The 23406-nt window shown below is 41.2% G+C and overlaps 1 protein-coding gene across 2 annotated transcripts in view; it reads right to left on the bottom strand.

Moving 5' to 3' along the window:
- Positions 1-876: 876 nt before the first annotated feature.
- taok3a (TAO kinase 3a) overlaps positions 877-23406 on the bottom strand; it is a 65211-nt gene continuing 42681 nt past the window's right edge. For both annotated transcript variants that reach the window (XM_037096916.1, XM_037096917.1), the window contains 10 exons: positions 19639-19806; positions 17787-17984; positions 15262-15399; positions 9833-10069; positions 8530-8658; positions 7402-7605; positions 6517-6756; positions 5860-6072; positions 5247-5429; positions 877-2271 (listed from right to left, as the gene is read on the bottom strand). In XM_037096916.1, the coding sequence (XP_036952811.1) occupies positions 2110-2271; positions 5247-5429; positions 5860-6072; positions 6517-6756; positions 7402-7605; positions 8530-8658; positions 9833-10069; positions 15262-15399; positions 17787-17984; positions 19639-19806 (1872 nt within the window). In that variant the 3' untranslated portion in view covers positions 877-2109. The remainder of the gene's footprint in view (positions 2272-5246; positions 5430-5859; positions 6073-6516; positions 6757-7401; positions 7606-8529; positions 8659-9832; positions 10070-15261; positions 15400-17786; positions 17985-19638; positions 19807-23406) is intronic.

Raw genomic sequence — 23406 nt, 5'->3', positions numbered from 1 at the left:
GTTCCTTGCACGACAATTAGCTTTATTTGCAATTGTTTTATTACATATATTTAGAAAATAGTTTATATTATAACTGTTCTACAAATGGTCCCTGGCACTAACATGGGACAGTCTAGGTGACTTAAGAGTGCTGCAGACATGAGTACCTGTCATGAACTTTGCTCTCTGTTATCCAACATACCTTTAGTAACCTTTGTTCTTGCTCACAATTATTTTTATGTACTGTGACCTCAGCTCACTTTCCCCAGCTCTGCAATGTGAAATGTAGATCTTTCAGACAATCGCCTGATTTTTTCCAAGTATTTTTGAGTTTTGTGTGAAAATACTGCTACTAACAGTACAATTTAAAAAGAGACTAGAGCACAGTGCTGTGGTCCCGTCTGGATTTCATGTTCACAAACCTTTGTTATATCAGGTATGATATTTAAAGTCAGTTGGCTTCTGCAGAGTAGAATTGATTAATTGATTGATTTGTTGAACATGTTTTCTGTGGAAGACCACAAGCATTTCATAAATGTATAACTCAGTGTAAAATGAAAACACGTATTAATGGATATGACTATTTATCAATCTATAAATAAAAGTAATGTATTAGTCGATATTTTAATGGGCAATTAAAAGAGGAATCATTCAAATAATTTGCAAAATAAATATTAATCCATTAACTGTTAACAACACCATAAAACAGTCACTAGGTCTACTTGTGGTCTTCCAGGTCAAAGGTCAGAGATTGGAGCCATGTGGCACATTTAAATGACACAGTCTTAAACTACATTATTTCCTGGTTTGTTCATCGTCTCTGCTTTTTGCTAATGCACAAAGTGAATATGATGATATCAGGTATTAAATCTGGACATACATAACAACACATCCTTAGTTTGTGTGATGAGCACTTTATTTACAAATATAATTAAAAGCTCTGACAGATTCATGCTTTCTTTTTAACCTGGAAAAAAAATTAAAGTGCATGCAATAATAAAGCATCATACTGGTCTGGTTGATAAGAAAATACACAGCCTGGGAGTTGTGTAAAGCAAAAAAAAAAAAAAAAAAAAGAATCAAATGAAAATCCCATTGAAAGATGACTCAAATACTATCTGAGGAGGGGGGAGAAAAAAGCGCCTTTTAAAAATTCTTTTCTGATTTGAGTGACAGTTAAAATACAATACGAAAATAAGTAAAAGCTCTCCATAAATCCTTCTATACACAAAGTACAAGTCTCCCTGCCCCCTACCCACATGAAGCCCTTTGTGCTAGCTGAGAGTTGGAGTTCATGTGTCACATGTATCATTATTCACATTGGCTGCCAGTGCAGAGAAATCAGTACGATACACCTATTGAGTATCATGATTCACCCTCCCCACAGTAATTAAGTTCACCCGAAGGAGTCACATTTATTACAAGCGTACCTGTATGTACATTGTGATATTCGTCTCTCAAAGTATCAAATTATTCAAATTTGTCATAAAAATGTCTTGATGAATAAATACCAAAAAGTGTTGAAAGAAGCAGCGCACTTGTGTGGCTGTGGAAGGATCGGTTGTTTGATTTATCGCTTTCAGACATTTTTTTTTTTGCACCGTTTGAGGCTGAAAAAACAGACTAACCAAAGAAGATGTATCACCTCTAAAAAAAAAAATACATGGTTGTGGAGCGATTTCGCTCGTCGAACTACCCTCATTTTTTCTCTCCCTCCTTCTCTCGTCCCCCCACTTTTAGTCACACCAAAAGTGTCATCATTGCACAAGAAACAAGAATCACTGTGACTATGTTATCATTATTCTTACAAAAACATGACAACTACAGGAAGTGATCCAGCATATTTTTTGTCATCTTGTGACACCATGAGAGGCAAGGAGGGGGAGGATGTTTAGGTGGGTCTGGGGGCACTAAAACCTGCCATCCACTCTGTCTGACCGGCCCAGAAAACAGCTGATTCTGGGGCCGTTTTATCATATATATATATATTTTTTTTTGCGTCTGTGTGTGTTTGAGTGAGGGCATCAGCAGCAGTGAACACCTGCACTGTCAGGTCGGGTCAGGTAAAAACAGAGGAGGGGTGTACTGAGCCCGTGGACCACGAGAGACGGTGGGGGCGATGGCAACCCCTCATCTGTAGTCGTCCTTGGGGAGGTCCAAGGTGCCCAGGTTGCCGAAGCCCAGCCGCATGCTCTCCATGTCGAAGCTGTCGGTCTCCCGCTCCTGGCGCTCCAGCAGGTGTTTGATCCGGTCGGTTCGCTCCTTCTGAAGGGAAACCAGCTCCTCTTCAATCTGGGGATAAGGGATATTTGGGGTAAGGATACTGGAGTATATATGTGTTTTATAAAGGGGTGCAAAGTCAGTAAAATAGTGTGCAACTTAAAAAAACATTCTTGCTGCTACATGCTATCCAGAGGTCTTCCTTAAGTAATAGCTGATAATTGGACTAATAATTTAAGCATATTTAAATATATTTATTGTTTTAAAGCATCAAGGAACTTTTTTTTTTTACTGATTTTGTCACCCCCTGTGGACAAAAGTGGTGTGAGCACCACTGCCTCCTGTCAAAAGATCTGGATCTGGCTAGTGAAAGGGGGAAGCACAGCTGTTTGCAGGATGCATGTCAATGATGTAATGTATGTATGATATCCTTTATTTAATCCTCAGCACTCTGCCATAAAAAAATAGTCTTAATTTATGACTAATCTGACTCGCATACATCAGAATAAGAATGAGCCTGCCTAAATAGCCAATCTTCTCGCTGATGGTATTAAAATGAGATAGCTGGTTCAAAGTTCTGTCATTTGATGGACTGCAGCCATTATTACTGGTATCAACACGAGGTTGGAAAGTTCTAGTATGTGCTGTAGGTGGAAACTACTATATGGGACCAGGGCATACTCCATTATCACCTCCATCATCATGCACATCTTTTTTCCAGGTCTCACATCTAATTTGTGTGGTTGGTATTTGCCAGGCAGACACACAAAGAGATCAGCCCTCAGTATATAATGTGGTCCAATACACCACTGTACAAACTGCAGCCTCAAAACAAACAAGAGAGTTGAACCGACTCCAATACGGTCACAGTGTCACCTTTACAAATGTTGTATTCGCTGCAGAGCCATTGTGTTGGTTTTCATGACACCGCAGAGTTGTTGGAGGTTTTTTGTCCACCCCCTGTAGCCATTTCATATCCATATTAAATAACCTCAAAGATGTGGCACACTATGATATGTGTAACTGGATGCAGACTTGACACGCATTGTGAAGGTGTGGTGAGTCGTATTAGTCAGGTTATTGCGTTGTGTCTGCTGGATCTTTCAGTCAAGCACCCGCATTAACTCGGCACGCACATCCACAGGTGCAGACAAAGAACTGCATGGTGCAATACGGCAATCTGGCCGACTACTGAGCATGCACAGAAAACTCCAGACTTTGACCATGAACCGAACCCGAGGACAATAGTGCTTCAAAAATCATGACATCATCCCAGTCCCAGAGTGCAGGTCTGGACGCGGCCAGGAGATGGCGACAGACCACCGCAGCTCACTCAGACTGGGCCCAGCAGAACTGGATCAGGGCGGCATTTCAAATGTCTCTTCCTTTGTTGTCGGAGTGCTGTCTACTAGACTGTAGCGATGACGTCGGTCACTTTGGAAGGAGGCGTACTCGGTCGTTCTAATCTTATCACATGTCGCTGGTACACATGGCAGGTTGCTGAATAGTCACATCAAAGATGCGCCTCTGTCTCGAGTGTCATGCAACCAAATTACATAAGATCGAGACAGATTGCTAAAACTGTGTGTTGTAATGTTGAAAGAGTAGAAAAGCAAGCTAGTAATCAGTTTGCAGCAGCTTGCAAATGTCATGATTAATAATACTTCATAATTGATCATTTCAAAATAAAAGCAATGAAAAGTTTACACTGAGTGGCTTAGAGTGCATATATACACAAGAACAAGCTATTAAACCAACAGTATCTTATTATAAAGAAGACACTAAGAAAATATAATATTGTTAAATGAGATTTCAACACCAGAGAGAAATGGATGTTGGTTCCCTGCAGGAAGGCCTGCCACTGTCATCACCACCTGCGGTGAGGGAAATCTGTTTGTGTGTCTGTGTGAACTCATGAATGTGTCTGTCTAGGTTGCCTTTAATGCCCACACTGCCTGCTGAGGTGGATGCAAATGTGTATCTGGAACTTTTTGCTTAAGCATCGAGGCGTGCTCAGAAAGTGGCGCTCAACTGTTGTATTTTAACCCATTACCTCCCATTTGTGTTTGTCTACACATGCTTCAGATCCTTAAAAGGTTTCTTTCACTTCCCGTCCGTGGTGCACTGTAAATCCTGTAAGAGCAGGATGTTGAGGGATAGAGTGCAATTACTATTATATTATAGTTGATGTTGTGAGTTGTCTTCTTATGCAGAATGTTATTATGCTAACGTTTGTGACAATCTTCCGGACAGGGTCCTTTTGATGAGGTATTTGACGAGTTTTAAAGCAATCTGTGACCCTGATCGCTTCACTCTCAACACACCTTAAGGAAAAAAAATTGTGTTTTAAATGACCCCACTTGTAGGTTTGTAAAAAGCCTGCTGTCATGTCAGGGATAAATTGTACACATAGGTACAAACACCTGGAAAATTGAGTGGAAAGACTGAGAAATGAGTTCAAACCCTGCTTACTTTCTCTCTGCATACCTGGTTGATCACCACCTGAAGCTTGTGTGCCAACAAGCACTTAGTGAATTATGGTGGCCTCTAACTGACTCAAGAATATCGGAACATTTTAAAATAGACATTATGTCTTGATGTCTTCTCTTATAAAGCCTTAGTTGCTCCATGTCTTGTATATTGTTAACTGTAATAAACTTGTATTTTACTTTCACTTTTTTGCTCTCTTTTGCTCAGTTTTATCCCTGAGTTCAAAAAGGACTTTGAATAAACAGTGTTGTGCTTAAAGTTAAACATTAATATTTAATTGGGCAGGTGGATGGATCGTACATGCCTTGCAACTCAAACTGGTGGCTGGTTTTGAAGCGAAGCTGTTTTTATACCTGAAAGAAAATCAATTCTCTGCCATATTTTGTTTTTGTAATTCAACATCCATGTTGGCTTTCTTTGTGCTTTAGAAGGACTGTGCATTGCATTAATTAGACAGTTGAGAAACACTTACAGTACATCTTTCAGAGCAGTTAAACAAATTAAATGTATGGCTCCTGTGAAGTGAGAAGTGCAAATGAGAGTTTCATTCACCACACCTTTTGTTCCAGGTGAGCCCGGCGCAGTGACACCTTCTGCTCCAGCTTCTGCAGCTCGCGATCGTGCTGCGCCTCGGTCTGCATCTTGATCTTGCTCTGGTAGGCATTGAGCAGCTCCATCTCCTGCTGCAGCTGCTGCCTCAGGGCCTGGCACTCAGCTTCCTGGGCCTCGTCCAGACGCAGCTGACACAGCCGACCATGGACCGCAACAGGGGAGAGGGAGGTACAAAGGGACAGAAAGAGAGGGAGATGGGTAGATTGAGGGGGAGGGTGGGGGTAAAACACATAGAAGGAGAGAAAGAGAGGAGAAAAGGGGAATAGAGAGAGACAGGGCAGAGGGGAGGGGAGGGGAGGTGGGTAAAAAGTGATGGGGTAACAGGGACAGACAGGAAGTATGGAAAGAGAAGGCAAGAGGAGGATGAGTTGGGATTTCATTAAGACATTAGAGATATAGAGGGGGAGGATGGGGAAGATAAAAGGAGGACGAACAACAAGAAGAAAAAAGTAAAAGCATAAGCAACAGGTGGCGAGAGAGCCCTTCAAAGACCAACATTTCTTATCTGTAAATATAAAGTGATGCATTTAAAAGAAACATTAACATGTCTCCACTCACCGCCTGCGAGGCCATCATCTCGTTGATGCTCTGCTCGTATTGCTCAGCCAGGATGGCCAGCTTGCGTGTCTGCTCATCCTTCAGTGCCTTGAGCACCGTCTTGTGCTCGGACTTGGGTGTAACTTCCATCTGGTGGTGGCGCAAGGCCTTGTACTGTTTGGTCTGCACCTTACACGTGTCCTGGAACTGCTTCTTGATCTGCATCTCCAAAGCCTGGCGGATGGGATGGAGATGGACAGAAAAAAAGTGAGAAGAGCACGTAGACAGTTTAATTAAAGGCTAAAGGTTAAAGGTTTGAATTAGCCTGCGGCAAAAATATGGGTTCTAGACTTTATCATCCTCAAAAGCAAATCACACTGGAATGACATTCAGAGATGACACATTTTACATGTTATCTCACCATTTTTTCCAAATTAATATGTTACATCCATCTTGCATCACTGTTTTATCAAAACCTCCTACAACATGAAAGATGTTGCTCATGGCTTGCGCCATCTTAGAGGTGGATCCACTTTATCTTTTTAAAGACACAAGAGCATTTTTTAAAATGAATCTGGAAACAAAAGCATTGTTTTTTTTACCCTGAGCTCTGTTTCTCACGCACCTGTGTCCTCATGACAATAACCACCTGTAAAATCTGCCTCCGTGTCAACTCACTTTGAGGTTCTTGGGCTGCTGCCGGAGCTCCAGCACGTGCTTACGGTGGAGTTCACGCTCGCGTCGGTTGTTGTACTCGATCTGGTTCTCCAGCTCCGTCTGGTGCTGCAAGCGGATCAGGTCCATCCGCAGTTTCTGCAGGGTCTTCAGCTGCCTGTGCTCCAGTTCCTGCATGGACTCGTCATGGCGGATCAGCATGGCGTGCTCCATCTCTTTCTGGGTCTTCTTTTTGTTCAGCTCCTGGAGAGGATCAGGAGGAAAGATGGAGGAATGTGGGGAAAGGAACGGGAGGGAGACATTGTTTACTCAGCTCGGCATTTTCACATTCAGAAATCAATTTTCCTCTTGGTTTGTTTCAAGCTTAGAACAGCTGAGGAATCAATAAATATCGCATATTAAATCTTTTCCATTCGCCTCTCCACTCAAACACTTTTCTGTTGTACAAAATATTAACACTATCCTCTAATACCTGACTGAGAGTTTGGTGTATTTTCCCACGGAAAGCTTCAAGACTTTCTGAGACTTTGTCCAGATTTACACAACAGCTTTGCAGATTATGACATTGTTGCCTTGCTTTACTCTGGATTAACAATCTTCTTATAGTTAATAGAAAACACATCACATATCCAAAGAACAATGGGTGTGATTATTAGCTGTGTGCTGAGAACATTTTTTCTTCTTGTAATCACATTGGGCCTGTCTACACCAACATCACAAACAACTTTAAAAAAATGTGAGTTTTACTTCAGTTTACACTCTTGAGCTTTATGATTTGGTCAACTTGAGTTGTACATTTTAACAATTCAATTAACAACTGAGCTCACTTTAGGTTTAGCCCTATTTAATCACATATGATGATGATTAAAGCATGTGCGTCTACCACACCTCTCGGATCTGTTCCTGTTCCAAGTCGTGCCTCTTAATCATTACTTTGCGCTTGAAGGCGCGGCAGTTCCTGTCGTAGAATACCCTCTGCTGGGCCAGGAGGTGGGCCTCCTCCTCAGCCTGGGAATGCTGCATGTTCTCCTTGTGCTTGGACAGACGCTCCTGCTTCTCCTTCTTGGGTGTGCTATGGTCCTCGTTCATCTCCTGAGAAGGGAGCAGAGAAATAATGTGAGGTCCTGGACAGTGGAGTTGGTACTGGGCTGTAGCAAGTTATTGGTTAAGTTGAACTGTGACTGGTACATTATGGGTCATGGTAACGTTTCATTCATCCATGCAAATATCAGTTCAGACTACAGTTGGCTGGTATGGGATTGCGGGGGAGGAACTAGTTTGACATATTAGTCTTAGCAAGTGGATATGTGAAAAACAGAAAATGTCTCACACTGTCTTACATGTGCATGTTTGAATGTGAAAATAAACAAAGCATCCATAAACACTGTCTAAATAATGAATAGTGTTGACAGCAAACTCCAATTGACCTTCTCGCTCGAACTACAAATGACTTTCATAGCTAGAGGAGGCTTAAAAAATGCCAGCCAAATCTATCCCTTCTCAGTATGAGTTCTCTTTCTCTTTCATGGGCTTTAAGGTAATCTACAATTCAAGCTAATGCACTTAACACATGAGCCTGATCCCCGCTCTCTGTGGTGTCTAATTCCGTTATAGCCCTCAGTTGGTGGGAAATATCTCTCCATGCCAGTGATGCTTTCTTTTAACTGTGCTGACCTAATTTTGGTCACTTATCTCGTCACTGAAAAACAGAGTGTATCACACTCTCAGCCCACAGGAGTACACTCTGGACTCAGTTTCAAGGTTGTGGAGGCACACAAATGCACTGTGTGCATAGCTGTGTAGTTTTTTTTTTATGTCTGTGTGTACATATATGTGTAGGAACATAGTGAGTAGGCTGAGTGACTCAACACAACTTCCAACAACACCACTTTGGAGGTGCTGAATGTTTGTGTGGAGGAGGGATGATTCAACAGTAAACAGTGTATAGGGCCATGTGTCACACACGAGCGAGGCGTACAAAGGAGGAATAAGGAAAGCAACAAACAAGCGGCACACCTCCTTAATCTTCTCCTTGCAGAGTTTGTACTGCTTCTTTTGATTATCCAGAAAGGTGGTCAGCTCCTTCTTCTGCTGGGCCACGATCTGCTGCTGGAACTTCTTCTCATCCGTCAATGCCGTCTTCATCTGAGGGGGTGGGGGTCACATGAAATGGAAGGGAAAGAGCGGTGAGGGGATGTTAGTTTAGCATGGAGCTCACCACTGAACAGCTCAAAGTGTTGTTATAAAGTCATATTATGTCAAAAGTTGTCCAACACCACCTACAATCTATTGTTCGTCAAGTTAAATGATACGACCGTCATAATGATTAATTGTTCCAAAAATGCCAGAAACATTCTCAGGTCACAGGTTGGAGGATTTGTTGTTTTCTTGTTTGGATGCTTGGTTTCGGATAGTTAGTTTGACAAAAACAAGACTCATGAAGACTATTACACATCTTTAACAACATGTCAACAAAACATGTATCAAGATAAGGATTAATCTGCAATCAAAATTATTATCATATATTATCATATATTATCATATATTATATTATATTATATTATATTATATTATATTATATTATATTATATTATAATATATATGTTTTATGCTATCGGCTGTTAATTATAAAGATGTCAAAAAACATTTTAAAATAAATATTCCAGCTCCAGTTTGATTTCCACTTCAGACAGACAAAAATGTGGTGTTCTGGACAGAAGTAATCACATAAACGCAGATTTAACAGCCAAAATAACCCATTTTCAGACCAGAGGACATCCTGTTGATGTCACTATCTAGTGACTTATTGCTTTTGCTGAGTGCAATGTCACTGACATGTGACATGTGACAGTGTGTTTATGTTGCTGTTTAAGGCTGCATGCTGGTCCACTGTATATGCATAGATACATTATCTCTCTGGCTGGTCCGGCATGCTGTGTGCTAATCACAGAGATATGCAGCTTGTTTTTCAGAGCGTGACATTTTGTGACCCACTTCTGGCCTTGTGGTTCATCTTATGTATCATTGGGTGGCAGTAGTGTGTAACATCTTAATAAAACTTTCCTGGCATTCAATGTAAGACCGAGGTTGGAGCTTAAATGGTCCTAACGATAATGTTTTTAAACAGAATTTAACTTTTCAACAAGCAGCTTTAGTGTCATTTAAACTTCAACAACATGTCCTCCCCTGTTTTTCCAATGCAGATCTTATCCCCCAGCCACCTGTTGCATAGTAGGCCGCTGTGATCATCTGTGAAATAACTTAGGGGTTACTGTACTTATGCCCCCCCCCCCGCCCCCGAATCCATCAGAAATCCCACCTCCTTCTCAGTGTGCACGGTGTGGCGTTTCGCCAACTTCTCCAGCTCGATGTAGGCGTTGTTGGCCTGTGTCTCCACCTCCTTCTGCAGCTTGAGCCGGTGCTCGTCCATCTCGGCCTTCAGCTTGTTCTCCAGGGCGATCAGCTGCTTTTGGTGCTGCCGCCGCATGCGCTTGTAGCCCGACATCTGCTCCCGCAGCTCGCTCTCCTGCTCATGCTCGTGGATCTGCTTGGTCACCTGTGGAGAAAGACAAGTTTGGAGATGTGAGGGCTGCCACATCTGAACAAAAAACAAATCACTTAACACAGACACAAATAATTAAAATACGGGGTGAATCCAAAGACTTAACATGTCACCAGTCCTTAAATATGTAAATATGCGATATTAGTTTGTCCAAGAAGAATAGAAAACAGAATTCATTCAATAGATGTTAAACATTTAACATTCAACTGTTAACACAGGTAAGAAAAAATTAAGACCATTAAAAAGAAGATGGTGTCAAATCCCTTTTGATGAAGACACCACTAGAGCACAACAAAAGCCCTTTCATCTGACCATTGCACATACACAGTCACTGCAAAGATAAGGCAACTGCATAGGATCTGAAATGTGTTAAACCCTGATGAAGCAAAAATAAGTTATGAAATCAATATTAAAACAGACACATAATTAGAATCAACCTCAGTCAGGGACCACCCTGGCATGTCTTAACAGCACTGACACCCACTTTTTTTTTTCTTTAGCAAAACCTGCAACCGACACACCAACCTGAGGGCAGAAAGGGTTCTCCACATCTAGGTAGTACTCGCTCCGCATCTTCTCATAACTTCCACCTGAACTCCTCAGGCCAAACATGATGGCGACTTTAGCCAAGTGCACCAGCATCCAGGAACCTTGTGCAGCATCCTATGCCCGACAGAACCCTGTCTGAGCTCCAATGCCACCCTGAGACCCCACCCTTACTGGAAGTCGACCCCCTCCTCTACCCTCTCCTTGGTTCGCGCCCTGGGCACGCAGCGGCCGAGGCAGGCGTGTGAACTGTGAATGAGGCAGGCCAACTGCACGGGCCAACAAGAGCACAGAGCAGCTCTTTAGTCAGGCTAACGCTAAGCGGCGGACAGCAGGTGGGTCACATGAATACCTCATTGAGAAAGAGTGAGAGAAGTTGGAGGAGGGTGGAGCGAGGGGGTCAGAGAGGAGCAGGCAGAGAGATGAAGGGTGGGGGTGGGGGGTGGTTGCAAAGGAGAATCAGCAGATGGAGAGTGACTGGGAGAGAGTTTGAAGGGCAAAGCAAAAATGGAAATATTGAGAAGTAAAATAAAAGAATCTAGGAAATAAGAGGGTGGGGGCAGGGGGGTTGGTGTGAAAATAGGTGGAGGTTAAGCTCCCCTCCTTAATCTGTGCTGAATCAATACCCCACTGTAACAGCAGCTCCCAATCCTAGTCATTTGCCTCACTGCCACCCTGCATGCTGCCACAAAGGGCCAAGTCACGTCATGTGACGGCCTCTTTCACACAAGGCTCAAGGACTGGAAAGGAGATCATATTCGGGGGGGGCATGCAGGCGAAAGGTGAATGTTCCTGTGAGATCAAATTGAGCATCTTAGATATTCTGCTTATTTTTCATGGCATGCTTTGTTGAATAGGAAAAATGCAGTACTGATGGCAGCTCATACGTTTGATTTGTGTAAAAACAAATAAGCAGGACAAGCACTCACAAACATATTATGTCTGTATTAAATTAAATTAGACTGTAATCCACATAAAGAGTTTGACCTCTCTGTGTGTTCACCAGGTGTCTGGTGTCCATGACCCCAGCTCTGCCTCATCACAGATTTTAAACACACACTTGTTGGGCTGGTAAAAGCCTAAAGGACATTGATTGAATTAATTATTAAAGGGAATCAGTAGAGCCAGTTTTGTTCTTCACTTTGCTGATGATTTGAGTAAAAAAGCCTGCAGAACACTGATATTATTTCAAGCCGAAGAATAGAAGAAGATTATCATCTTCCTTGCAACACTGTCATGTTCTTCCTTAAGATGTACAACCTTTAATCTAAACTGAGTCTTTGTCAGATATGAGAGCAAAAAATAAGTGGACTTGGCTATACTTTGATAGTAGCTACAGATGTATAGTAACATATGGTGAAGTCATCTGGCTAAAGACGGGAAGCAAAAAGCCTCTAAAGACCGCTGTTTATAGTCCTGTTTTCATCTGTCATCTGTTTGGGCCTCAAAAGGGACGCAGTTACAAAAGAGGTGCATCTGGTTTCTACACTACTCCTGACATTTTACCTGTGAAACAAGTCTTTTAATACTTTTCTTCTATAACTACACAGCAGATACCACTGAAGCATACTGCTGTGAGCTATGAGCTTCAGCTGTCGCCAAAAAGTGCTGACTGATGGGGATGGTGCATGTTTTGATGCGTCTAAAACTTTAATCTGGTGCTCTGTTGTTGACGTGCTGATAGGTTTACAGGCTGTCAGGTTACGATCTGCAACAGAGTGCTGAGGACGAGTCGAGCGGCAGACGAGGTGAAATATTTTACAGTGATGCCATCTCTCATGCAGGCTTCAGACAGTTACTTCATCTGACCTATAATGACCCCTGCCCTTTCTTTCATACACTCGTTTTGTCTCTCGCTCGTTCTCCCTCTCACTTTACATCCATCTCTTTCTGCTGTTTCCCATCCTCCTCGTCCTTTCCCCTTTCCTTCCATCTCCTGCTTCTTTCTTTTCCTTCTGTCCTTCTCTTCAGTTTGACCCCCTCCTATTTTGTGTGTTTTCCAACCACTACATCAGATTTGTCACCTCTGGGTGACAAAGCACATCACCCTCTTTTTGTCTCTCTTCCCCACTTGTCCTTCGTTGTCAGTCCAGATTTCAATCTCTACTGCTCTTTTCTCTCACCTCTGTTTATCAGTTCTTGTCATGCCCCTGATATCTGCTGTCTCTCTCAACAGCCATCATGCTCTTTCATTTCAGTTCACCCACTCATTTCTTAGAATCTCCTCCATGGTTTTACACAAGTATCAGAAAATTTCATTCAATCTAAAATTTCACCCAGGGACTTGTTTTTGTTTTATAAGGGTGCATGTTTTCTGGCGGCATGCTGTCCCCCCTCCTTCTAGTTAATGTTCTCTCTGTCTTCCTCTCTCTCCTTTCTCTGGCGATTCATCACCCCTCACCATCTGGACCCCCTGTTCTTCTCTCTCCATCGCTCTTTGTCTACCTGCTGATTCCAGTCTCAGCGAGTCGAGGCCAATCTGAGGACGTCTGCGCTCAGCAGAAAGCGATGATGTCATCTCTTTCAGCGCCGGCGGGCAGCACTAGCGCTATCACACGACACAGATACTTTGGTTCACACAATACCGCCTCTTTTCAAGACAGACAGCCTTCGTTACACAGAGCTGCCGACACAGCGTTCGCCACACTACTTAAATCCAAGGTATTTTAGTTTGACTTAAATCCTTAACTTAAAATGAGCCAGAATTTTTAAGTTTTGAACAGTAACTCTGTACTGTGCTGACAATTTCTGTGCTGTTAAAGGGATCGTTTAACAGATAAATAAATGGTAAGCAATTCATGAATTAAAGGTGGCGATTTTTTTTAAGGTTATGTTGTGTAGGTAGAGGACACAGAATAAGCTACAATTGATCATGTGTCCTGTAACCACTGTACTCTGACCTCATGGTTAATCTGAGAGATCTCCTTGTGTAAAATGAAGAAAAGGAGGGCATATTGTCACCACACTCAAAATACAGATATGTTCTGCATATCTAGCAGGTTTGCTAGCTCTAATATTAAGAAAATCAGGTGTGAAAAGTAAAACACAAACATCTTGCAAAACTACCCTGGGGTCGGGCAGCTATGATAAACTACATTGACCATCCATCAGCTAGCTTATGCTACCTGGCTCGGTGGTTGTTAACAGCCAATACTGTTAGCTTGATCAAGGTGTTAGCTTGTTCTGCTGAACTGCAAAGCCCTTGCATTAGCTGTCAGTCAAGACACAGTAACTCTCTGAATAAAAAAAAGGGGAGAGGATGAATCTGAATGTCAAGTGATGTGTAAACCCTTTTATGGGAAGCTGTGGCTCCACCTTGACATGAGCATCACAATGTTCTTCCTTGTCCTATTTAAATTTTTTCTCTTCAGATGAATGACTTTCAAAATAACAAGATATATCAAAACTATAGGATAGATATTTGATGATGATCACATGATCACATTGCATAATTATGAATTAATAAAATGAGTCATAATTATGACACAAAACAGTCAAGACTAAAACAATCTTGTGTGGTGATGGGGTTCTATATCAGATGAAAACTGTAAGAACAAAAAAGGTTGATCCACAAAATTACGTAATTTTATTAATTTTTTCTTTTTGTCATCTAGACAGGAAACTGGCTCAGCGTGCAGAAGGAAAAATATGACATTGGTAGAGGAACGCAAGTACAACGTCAATAGATTCATTAAGGTGGACACATTTTATTTGTTGTGTTACTCGCAAAATTTGAGCGCTGCTGCTGCTCATGGAGACCTTCACGAGTGACTGTGACAAAAACAAGCAAATCTGTATTTGTGAGTGATTACAGATAAAAAAGACTGACAGATAAAAAAAGGTCTGTGGTTCACTCTTGGTTCAAGGGCAGTATAAGGACACAGATGCAGATTTTCTTTGCTTGTGCTCTCTCATGTCTGGTTTAAGACCTGACAGCAGAAGGGGCTCACAAGTAAAATCCGTGGGTCATGGATGAGTAAACACACACATACACGCACACGACACCACAACAACTTACTAGTTACTAGAGCTGGTTTCCATGACAACAGACAGGGAGGGTGAGAGATAAAGAGAGACATGGAGAAAGAAAGAGAGAGAGAGAATTCCACCCCCTTCAACTCTGAGCATTGAGTCAGATCTGAGAATGATGTATTATCAAGTGCGGGAGACTGAGAAATAAAGGAGAGGGCGGAGGGAGGGGAGTGGTAATGTGAAGCATAGTACAAGGGGAGAAAATAAAATGAGTGAAGTGAATGAGAGCGAAGATGGGATGGGAACAGAGAGACAAAACTGGACAGCAGAGACAAAGAGACTGTGAAGAGGAAAAGACAGAAAGATGGACTGAAGTGACGGAAAATAAATAGGTAGAAAAAGAGATTTTAGTTTTAAATAAAGCAAAATGAATCCAACAAAGAAAAACCTGTTTGTATTTATACAGCACTCAATCGGCAGAATCAGGTGCAGTTTGTCACAGAGAGAAGGGAGAAAGACCCTTGTATGCCTTTATATGCTGCTATGGTGTAAACACAACACTCTGTGGTAGACTTTGGCTTTCTCCATTGTCTGGCTTTTTTAAACGCAACATGTTTCTCTCCTCTGGAAGAGCAAACAGGTAAGAGAAACAAGTTAGTCAAACTTACCAGTGAGGCTGATTTTATAGTGGCAAAGCGGCCCTGGTTCTTGTAGTTTTGGGCCTGGCTGCTCTTGTCGGAGGAGGCTGGCCTCAGTCCTGACCGGTGGTCCCTGTGGATCCCATCGTCCCAGTTGTACTGATGGTCCTGTGTGAAATAAAAAAATGTCAAATGAAAACAAGTCGCCGATTAAATCTTTCTTTTCTCTTCAAATGGCATTGAAGTAAACAAGAAGAGATTAAGGTGAAAACTGAGTGTGGCTACAGAGCAGATTTTGACTTACTGAAAACTGTGCCAGTGTTTAAACTCTTCACCATCTTTGTGAATTTTTAAATAAGTAAATTCCCAATTGATTTGAATCACATGGAATGTAAAATTTCAAAAGGAATCATCAGCTTAATCTGTGTCAACTGTAACCCCGCAAAACATGATGAAATGCCAACACTGGATTCCCCCCCCCCGGAAACGGATTAAAACATTTTCAGAAGCCGGGAGACCAAAGACTCGATTCATGTGAAGAGGAAACTTCGTCAGCATCTGAAAACAATGTGTCACTTTCATTTGTTCTCAGCTCAGCCCCTGAACTTGAAACAACACACTGGCTGTCTGTTCATAACATGACATCCTTATTCATGCACTGTCAAAACACAAAGAGCTGATGAAGAAAGAGAATGACAGAGCAGTGACAGCCCTCTCTTCACAGATTTTTTAGTCATATGAGATATTCAACGAGAATGTCAGGCATTGTGTTGACCTGTGTGTACTGCGTGTATGCTTGTGTGTGTGTGTGTATGTGCAGGATGACAGAGCTGTAAGTGGGGGAATGGCGGGGAGTTTGTGCCACTTGCCGACATGTGCATACAGTCTTTGTTCAGAAAGTGTGAATGGTGTCGGTGATGAACTTCGAGCGATCTGCCAAACAGTGTGTCAACGGTTTCCATTTCCTCTTCCTTTTGGGGGGAGGGGTTAGACATATACTTGAAATAGTGAGAGAAGTCAATAGGATGTTTCCACAGTGCCACGTGTCCTTGTCCCTGTTTTTGTTGATTATGCTTTTATTCTTAGAAACGTAGGTATACGGCATTTTAGGAAAAGTGTTTTCTACTGTGAGACTTCAAATCAAATAAGAGGACAATAACTGGGAATGTCAAAAGTTATCTGTAGTCTGTCTGTAATTAGGTTGTATCTCCACAAAGGAGGAGCATCCTCCAATATTTTCCTATATTTTGTTGGTCTCTATAGCAATTAGTTGGACAGATACCTGTAAGTCTTGTGTGAATTGAAACTCCCTCATCTATTCAACTGGATGTGCTGGAGTTTGGGAAAAAAAAATCTATTTGTTGTATAACCACATAGTTGCGTTTGGATGGAAATTAAACACTTAAACAGGATTATAAAGCAGTGTAATGCTGATCTTATCACAATCATCGGTGTGCGTACATATACACCCATGAGTGTCTATTTCTGTATTAAACTTTCTTTGTGTACTGACAGTTCCCTTTAGGTTTTGAACCATCAGTGGGTTCGTATTGAATGGGTGGGTTCATGATTAAAGTGCATCATTTAGCTTCACCTTATAAAACATTGCAGTCTGACCCTCAGTAATTGGCTCTAAGAAGCATAACATAATAATTAAACCAAGGCTTCTGAAACCTGTCTATATTCATTCAAACCCTGTAAAAAGGTTTTTCACCAGGCGGTCTCTGCATGTGGTTGAGGTAGGCTATACTTGTATTGTTGAGAAGGAAGATGGTTGCACACTCATAGCCACGATGCAAAAAAAATGACTTTATAAACTAATAAACTGAAGAGGCTTTATGTCGTTTTGGAGAAGATATTCAAATTCAGAATTTTAATATTTACAATATCAATAAAGTGATAATACATAGCTAGAAGCTAGAAAAGTCTCATGGTCCGTCAAATATAAAGAAAGTAAAACAGTATGAAATTGTGTCTAAGGTAAGTTTGTTGATTTTGTTTGTTTAACAAACTTTCTCTTCTGATTAAATGTATTGACAATAACCATGATATTCAAAAATGATCTTTTGTGGCAGGATGGTTTGGACAAGATTTGAACAGCTCTCTCCCAAGCCGCACTTTAAAGGTGTGGAAAGCGTTCATTCTTAATTATAATACATGCATTTAGATTTTAGCTTTTACTGTTTTCATAGTTTAATGTCTTTCTGTTTGGCTGACATAATGCTATGGTTCATTACAGTATGTGGATACTCTCAAACAAGCACACAGAGAAGTCTAAATACATTCCATTCTTTTCTACTTTTTATTAGTTAATAGTGTTAAACTGCATACATTTTAAACCATTGTTTAAATATGAACATATTTGGAATATAATATCTGGAGTCAATGAAGGGCTCATGTTTGCAGACAAAAGATTTTGGGAACTGCTAAGAACTGCACATAGGACTTTCCAGCTTCCAGCTCTGATCCAGCGGTTTGGTGTGACATTTGATCTGTCATCAAATACTTGCCACCTCCTTGCCATCATCATTCAACCTTTTACCCTTGAACTTTACCTTCTTTGTGTGCGGGGAGGATTCCAGGGTGCTGCTATAGTCCTGGGGGTGCATCATGGTCATGTCGGAGCAGCTGTCGTCCAGCACCTCTTGCATGCTGTTCACGCTGCTGCTCTGGCTGCCCGTGCTGACCGACGTGCTGGGGATGGAGTGGTTGCTGCCCAGGCTGTTCATCTTACAGCTGGCTGCCTCACTGTCCTGCAAGTCAACATCCACACACACACACACACACACACACACACACACACACACACACACACACACACACACACACACACACACACACACACACACACACACACACACACACACACACACACACACACACACACACACACACACACACACACACATTCATAAAAACATCTTCCAATTTTTATACACAGATTTGAATACACACAAAAATAGACCCCTGTGTACTACACCCCCAATATTTCCAAGCCTTTCCAAATTTAAGGAAGTTACCTCAATATAGGGAAAATAACTTACGGCCTCTTGACAGAGTCAAAGTCAAACTAAATTGCCTATTATTCTATTAACACCTCAAATGTTTCAGACAAGTTTGTTCATGCACATTGCTTTGACTGTGATGTCAACTGAGTGTGCGCGCATGATAGATAAAGGGAAACAACTTGTGCAGCACAAAGGTGCAGTAGACAATTTAGTTAAGTCTGCAGTGGCATTCTGTGTTAGGATGTTAAAGTCAGCTGCTCTGTCCCCCCTGAAAACACAAAAATGAAGTTTGGGGCTGCACGTTTTTTCAGCAAAGCCTTCAGCGGTGTCTTGTTGCACTGAGGTCTGGTGGCTGTTCTGAATCGCTTCACGTGGTGTAGGATGACACTACTGTGTCCGTGCCTGTTTATCCTGCCTCAAGCCAGGTCAACGAAGGGACATTTCATCTCAATGTCAGGCTGCTGCAGCTGCAGGAGAAAGGCTGTTGCATGTGTGTGTGTGTGTGTGTGTGTGTGAAGTGAGCAGCCATCAACTGAATTTGAAACTGTATTTTATCCAGCTGTATTACAAGTGACAAAACTACAAGAGTCAAAAAAGCCGCTTTGGATAAAAGCACAGTATCTGGTTTCCCTGACTTAATCAAGATCACTTCAGACAAATGATCCTGTCATCACACATTTGTGCTATTAGTCTGAGCTTGAAGAGTCATGCATTCTTGACTAGCATTAAGTGAAAAGCTCCTCTACTGCAGTGCTTGAACATGAGTCGATTAATTGTTTATATGATGGACTGAAATCTCGTCTTAATTCCATCTTCTCAAACATGATGGTTTCTGTGTTTATTATCATTAATAGCATGTGAATTGGGGCAGTCCCAACTGGCAAAGAAATTAGAAGATGTCCCATTATGTTCTAGCAAGTTGTGAAGGATACTTGTTAATATTTCAAGATATTTATTGAAAATAAAATCCAGCGATAAATATAGAAAATCATTGGCAGAGTTAGTTGATAATAATAAATTATCACTGCAGTCCTAAACTGCTTAATGTAACATTAGCCTGCCTGTTTGGTTACTGTTGACTTGTCTCAGTTGGCTCGATTATAGAGTCTCTGATTATACCCACACCCTGTTGATTTTTCTTCTTGTAATGCGTCTTTTATACAAAAGTTAACCACAAACAAATTAAAAATTGACTTATCTTTGAAAGTGCAAGTTAGAGAATCATTGTCATTACAACTGAAATAGAGCTCATGATTTAAACCACTTGCCTCCTTCGATGGTTACTCCTGGCAAACTGTGATTCTCATTTCTGTATTATTTCTTCTTTTAACTGAGACTCTGCTCAATCAGCTCCCCCTTATCTTTTAGATGAACCCTTCCCTCTCCCTATTCCACCCACCTCCTCCTCTTCCTGGCTCTCTCCCATGGGCCCGTTGTGTTTCTCCTGGTAGAGGATCTTCTTCATCTTGCGGTACTGCAGATTGTCCAGCTCGCGCACAGCATCCTTGGTCCTCTGGATGAGGTCAATGAGAATGCGCGGCGAGCGTTCCCGACGCACAAAATCATGCTGGAGGTAGAAGAAGAGAGTGAGTTAGTTAGCTGGGTCCGAAGGTATTCAAATAGTTTTATTTTATTTTATTTTTTTTACTCTTTTTACACTCTTCATAATGAACAATTTATGGACATGAAATTGACAATTTAAGGTTATGCTAATGACTTTTATTATTAACAGAACAGCAGCATATACATTTGGAAACAGATGCTTTATTGTGTGTTCTCGTACAACTGTACCTGTTTTTTTTTTCCCCAAAATATCTTTAATAACAGACTGCATATTATGATTTAAATCTATTTGACATATTAATGAAAGTAATAATAGCAAGCAATCCAGGATTTATTTGGGAAATTTTGGAGACAAAGTGGTGTCTGCAGAGATGACATCATAAATTGAAATGATTTAAGATTATTTACTTCCCAGTAAATCTAAACATATGAAATAATATCTCATAACTGCAGGAGCCTAAACATTATAAATTATTACAAGCATATAAACGGTTTCATTTCTTTCATCCAGAGTATGATTTCAATAAGCATTACCACTGTGTCTATCACTAGAGGGCGCCTGTAGGTTGCTCAGCCCATCCTGGGAGTCCCAGCACTCTAAAGCCTGTAGTACACTGAACACATGGGATGTGTGTAAGACTATCCATAAAATCGATTTTCGTAAAGATTCTTAATCCCTTTCATTCCCACCAAATAAGATTGTATTTGCCTTGGCACAAAGTTAATGACAGCTTCAATTAAATTACATTTAAGAAACCAAAACAACCACTGAATGATAGGTTAGGCAAGGTTTCAAGTCTTTAAATCAGGAGGTTTTATTTGCCCTAAAAGGCTTACAAACATTGATGTATCTGGAAGGAAATTAATTGAACAGACTCATAATTAATAAACAGCATTGGTGTTGTGATTTTTTTCTGACCCAATTTTGCATCAAACTGTGAGTTGGTGAAATTAATTTAGATCACATTTCTAAGCTGTGCCCAGATCAACTGTAGGGACCAGCCTTTCTGTAATCTGATGGAGGTATAATTTGTTTGAGAATGGGGGTGTGGGGGGTGCACCTGTGTAATTATTTATTTTGTGTTGCATAACCAGCAGTTCAGAGTACGTGGGTGAAGCAGGTGGGGGTCGGCTAAGAATAAGGTGGCAAAGATCTACGTGAGTGGTTTATTTACGCACTGGACTGTAATGACATAAACACTAAAATGACAATTAAACAAAAACACAACATCTTCTCTCCCCGGCATTTCCACCCACTCAACTGCACACACAGTCACATCTCCCCTTAGTCACCCTCATTCATAAAAAATAATGTGCTTAGATGGTTGAAATGTATGCAACCTCAGAGTATGGGACTGAAAAATGTATACTGTATAAAAAATTAGTGTATTTTTAAGTCTATTTCCAGCACTCTCCTTTTCTCTGCACACCTCCCTCTCCATGTGACAGATGCTGGTGTAATGGTTAGTCAGGACACAGGGGAGTGACATCACTCTCTGAAAATAGAGATGAGAGTGATTTGCCCCCTTTTCTTACGGACCTTCAACAGACTGTGGGTGGTTGGCCACCCTCAACCTATCAACCGGTGAGAAGTGATCACTAGCATTCTTCCTCGTTAGGAGTAGGGATGTCCCGATCAGGTTTTTTTTACTCCGACACCGAATCCTTAATATTTAGTATCTGCCAACACCGAATCTCGATCCGATACTTAGCCTTAACTAATATTTTCCTGGATAATACAGCTGCATTAAGAAAAATATTCCTTAGTTTAGTTCTTTTTTATTTTGTTGAAACAAAGTACATACTTTGTCATGGCTCTTTCTTATTCTGCATATGGCACTGAAACATTGGCCTACCACTTTCCTTGTGTTAGCAGGTGAGGCTGTGATGCATGGTACCTCCATATCATCAATTGCTTTTTTCATATTCCTTACATTGTCACGTAAAATGACGTGGATGCCTTGCTTGTTTATTTCACACACGTCCAGCATCTCCTCGATTGCCTGTTCTACATGCTCTGCTGTATGAGACCCACGAAACTAGTACACATACCGGCGCGTTGTTACTCAAAAGTGGAATCGGTATAATGTCATGCCAAGATCATAGGGCATACCAGGGATTCAAAAAATCCAGGTGACGAAGAAAACCCTAATGCTTTACCATGAAGATGAATTGGTTATCCAGAGCGATTAATTCAGTTACCTTCTCTGTAATATTTTTGGCCGTGTTGCTGTCTTGAGGATATTTCCTTTTGAAAGTATCCACAAGTGTTTGCTGCTTCGGTGCCTTTGCCTGTATTGCCTGAGTAAACTCATTGTTTAACTTTGAGTGCTTTTGTTTTTTATGTGCCGTATCAAATTTGTAGTATTAAATGCAGCTCTTTCATTACCCTTCCATGCAGTGGTGGTATTGCAGATGTTACATCTCCCTGCTGGAGTGTTTTCGCTTTCTAAAATATAATATTTCCACACTGCAGATATTTTACCCACCTGGTCCTGCAGATCGGATCGGGACATCCCTAGTCCCTAGGCTTAATTGTGTCCAGTCTTTGCATTGTATTGTATTGTATCCTTTATGGTCAGTTTGTTTATTCAGTCATAAAATACTTTGTTTATTTAGTTTGTTTAAGTATTTAAAAAGATCAGTCCATGAAGATATTTCACTTCTGATTAAAACTTTTTTTTCTCCAAAACTACATGGTGCACGTTTAAGTCATTTATTGAGGAAAAATGCCAAATCTTCACTTGTATCAGCTTCTCAAATTTCAGGATAAGAATGAAGAATTTGAACACATCATCTTGTGCCCTGGAAAACTGTTGTTGTACTGGGAATATCTGTGGTTCTCTAGTTAATTCATGGGATTAAAAAAGGCACCAAAACCAAATACCAGCAAGAATTATTTTTGTTCGCTTAACACTGGATACTTATGGGAGGAGGTCACTGAGAGGTTATTATTTCATTATGTATGTAATTACTATCATTCTAAATGCGGTATACAAGGAGAGAGTGCGTTTAACCTGGAGCTAGAACACTGATAGCTCAAGGCCCCCAGATTAGTGACCTGATTTCCCCTTTAAAGAGCTTGGAGGGGCATGTGCCTGTGTGTGTGTGAGGGTGTGTGTGTGTGGGTGTGTGTGCGTGTGTCTGAGAAGAGAAAGTGGGGTATTAATCATAAGCTAACACCCCAACCCCCCCAAGCCCTTCAGTATAAAACAGCCTCTTCGACACTGATCCAAAGTCTGTTTTGTACTTATCCTTCTTTAATGGTTTTTTGGCTAGGATTTGGGTCAGGGGTGTTGGGAAGAGTCAATTCCAGTCTGAATGTCAATCGTATCCAGACAGCAGTGGGGAGCGCTGTGTATAACCGCTTACTAACCTCATATCTTCCCCTTCATCCTCCCTAAGGTGAGCCAGGTGTGAAAACTCAAGCTCCTGCACTGTTAAGCATGATCACCAAGAACATAAAACTCTTAGTGGGCCAATAGGATTACCTGTTGGTCACACAAACAAAAAGATCAACTCCTCATTTACAGGGAAACACAATGAACTTAAAGGGATTTACACCATGTAAATTCATTGTGTTTTTATGGGGTTATTTTGGGAA

This window comes from Acanthopagrus latus, chromosome 5 (assembly GCF_904848185.1).
Source record: "Acanthopagrus latus isolate v.2019 chromosome 5, fAcaLat1.1, whole genome shotgun sequence".
Taxonomy (NCBI): Eukaryota; Metazoa; Chordata; class Actinopteri; order Spariformes; family Sparidae; genus Acanthopagrus; species Acanthopagrus latus.
This window is presented reverse-complemented; position numbering and strand designations above follow the sequence as displayed.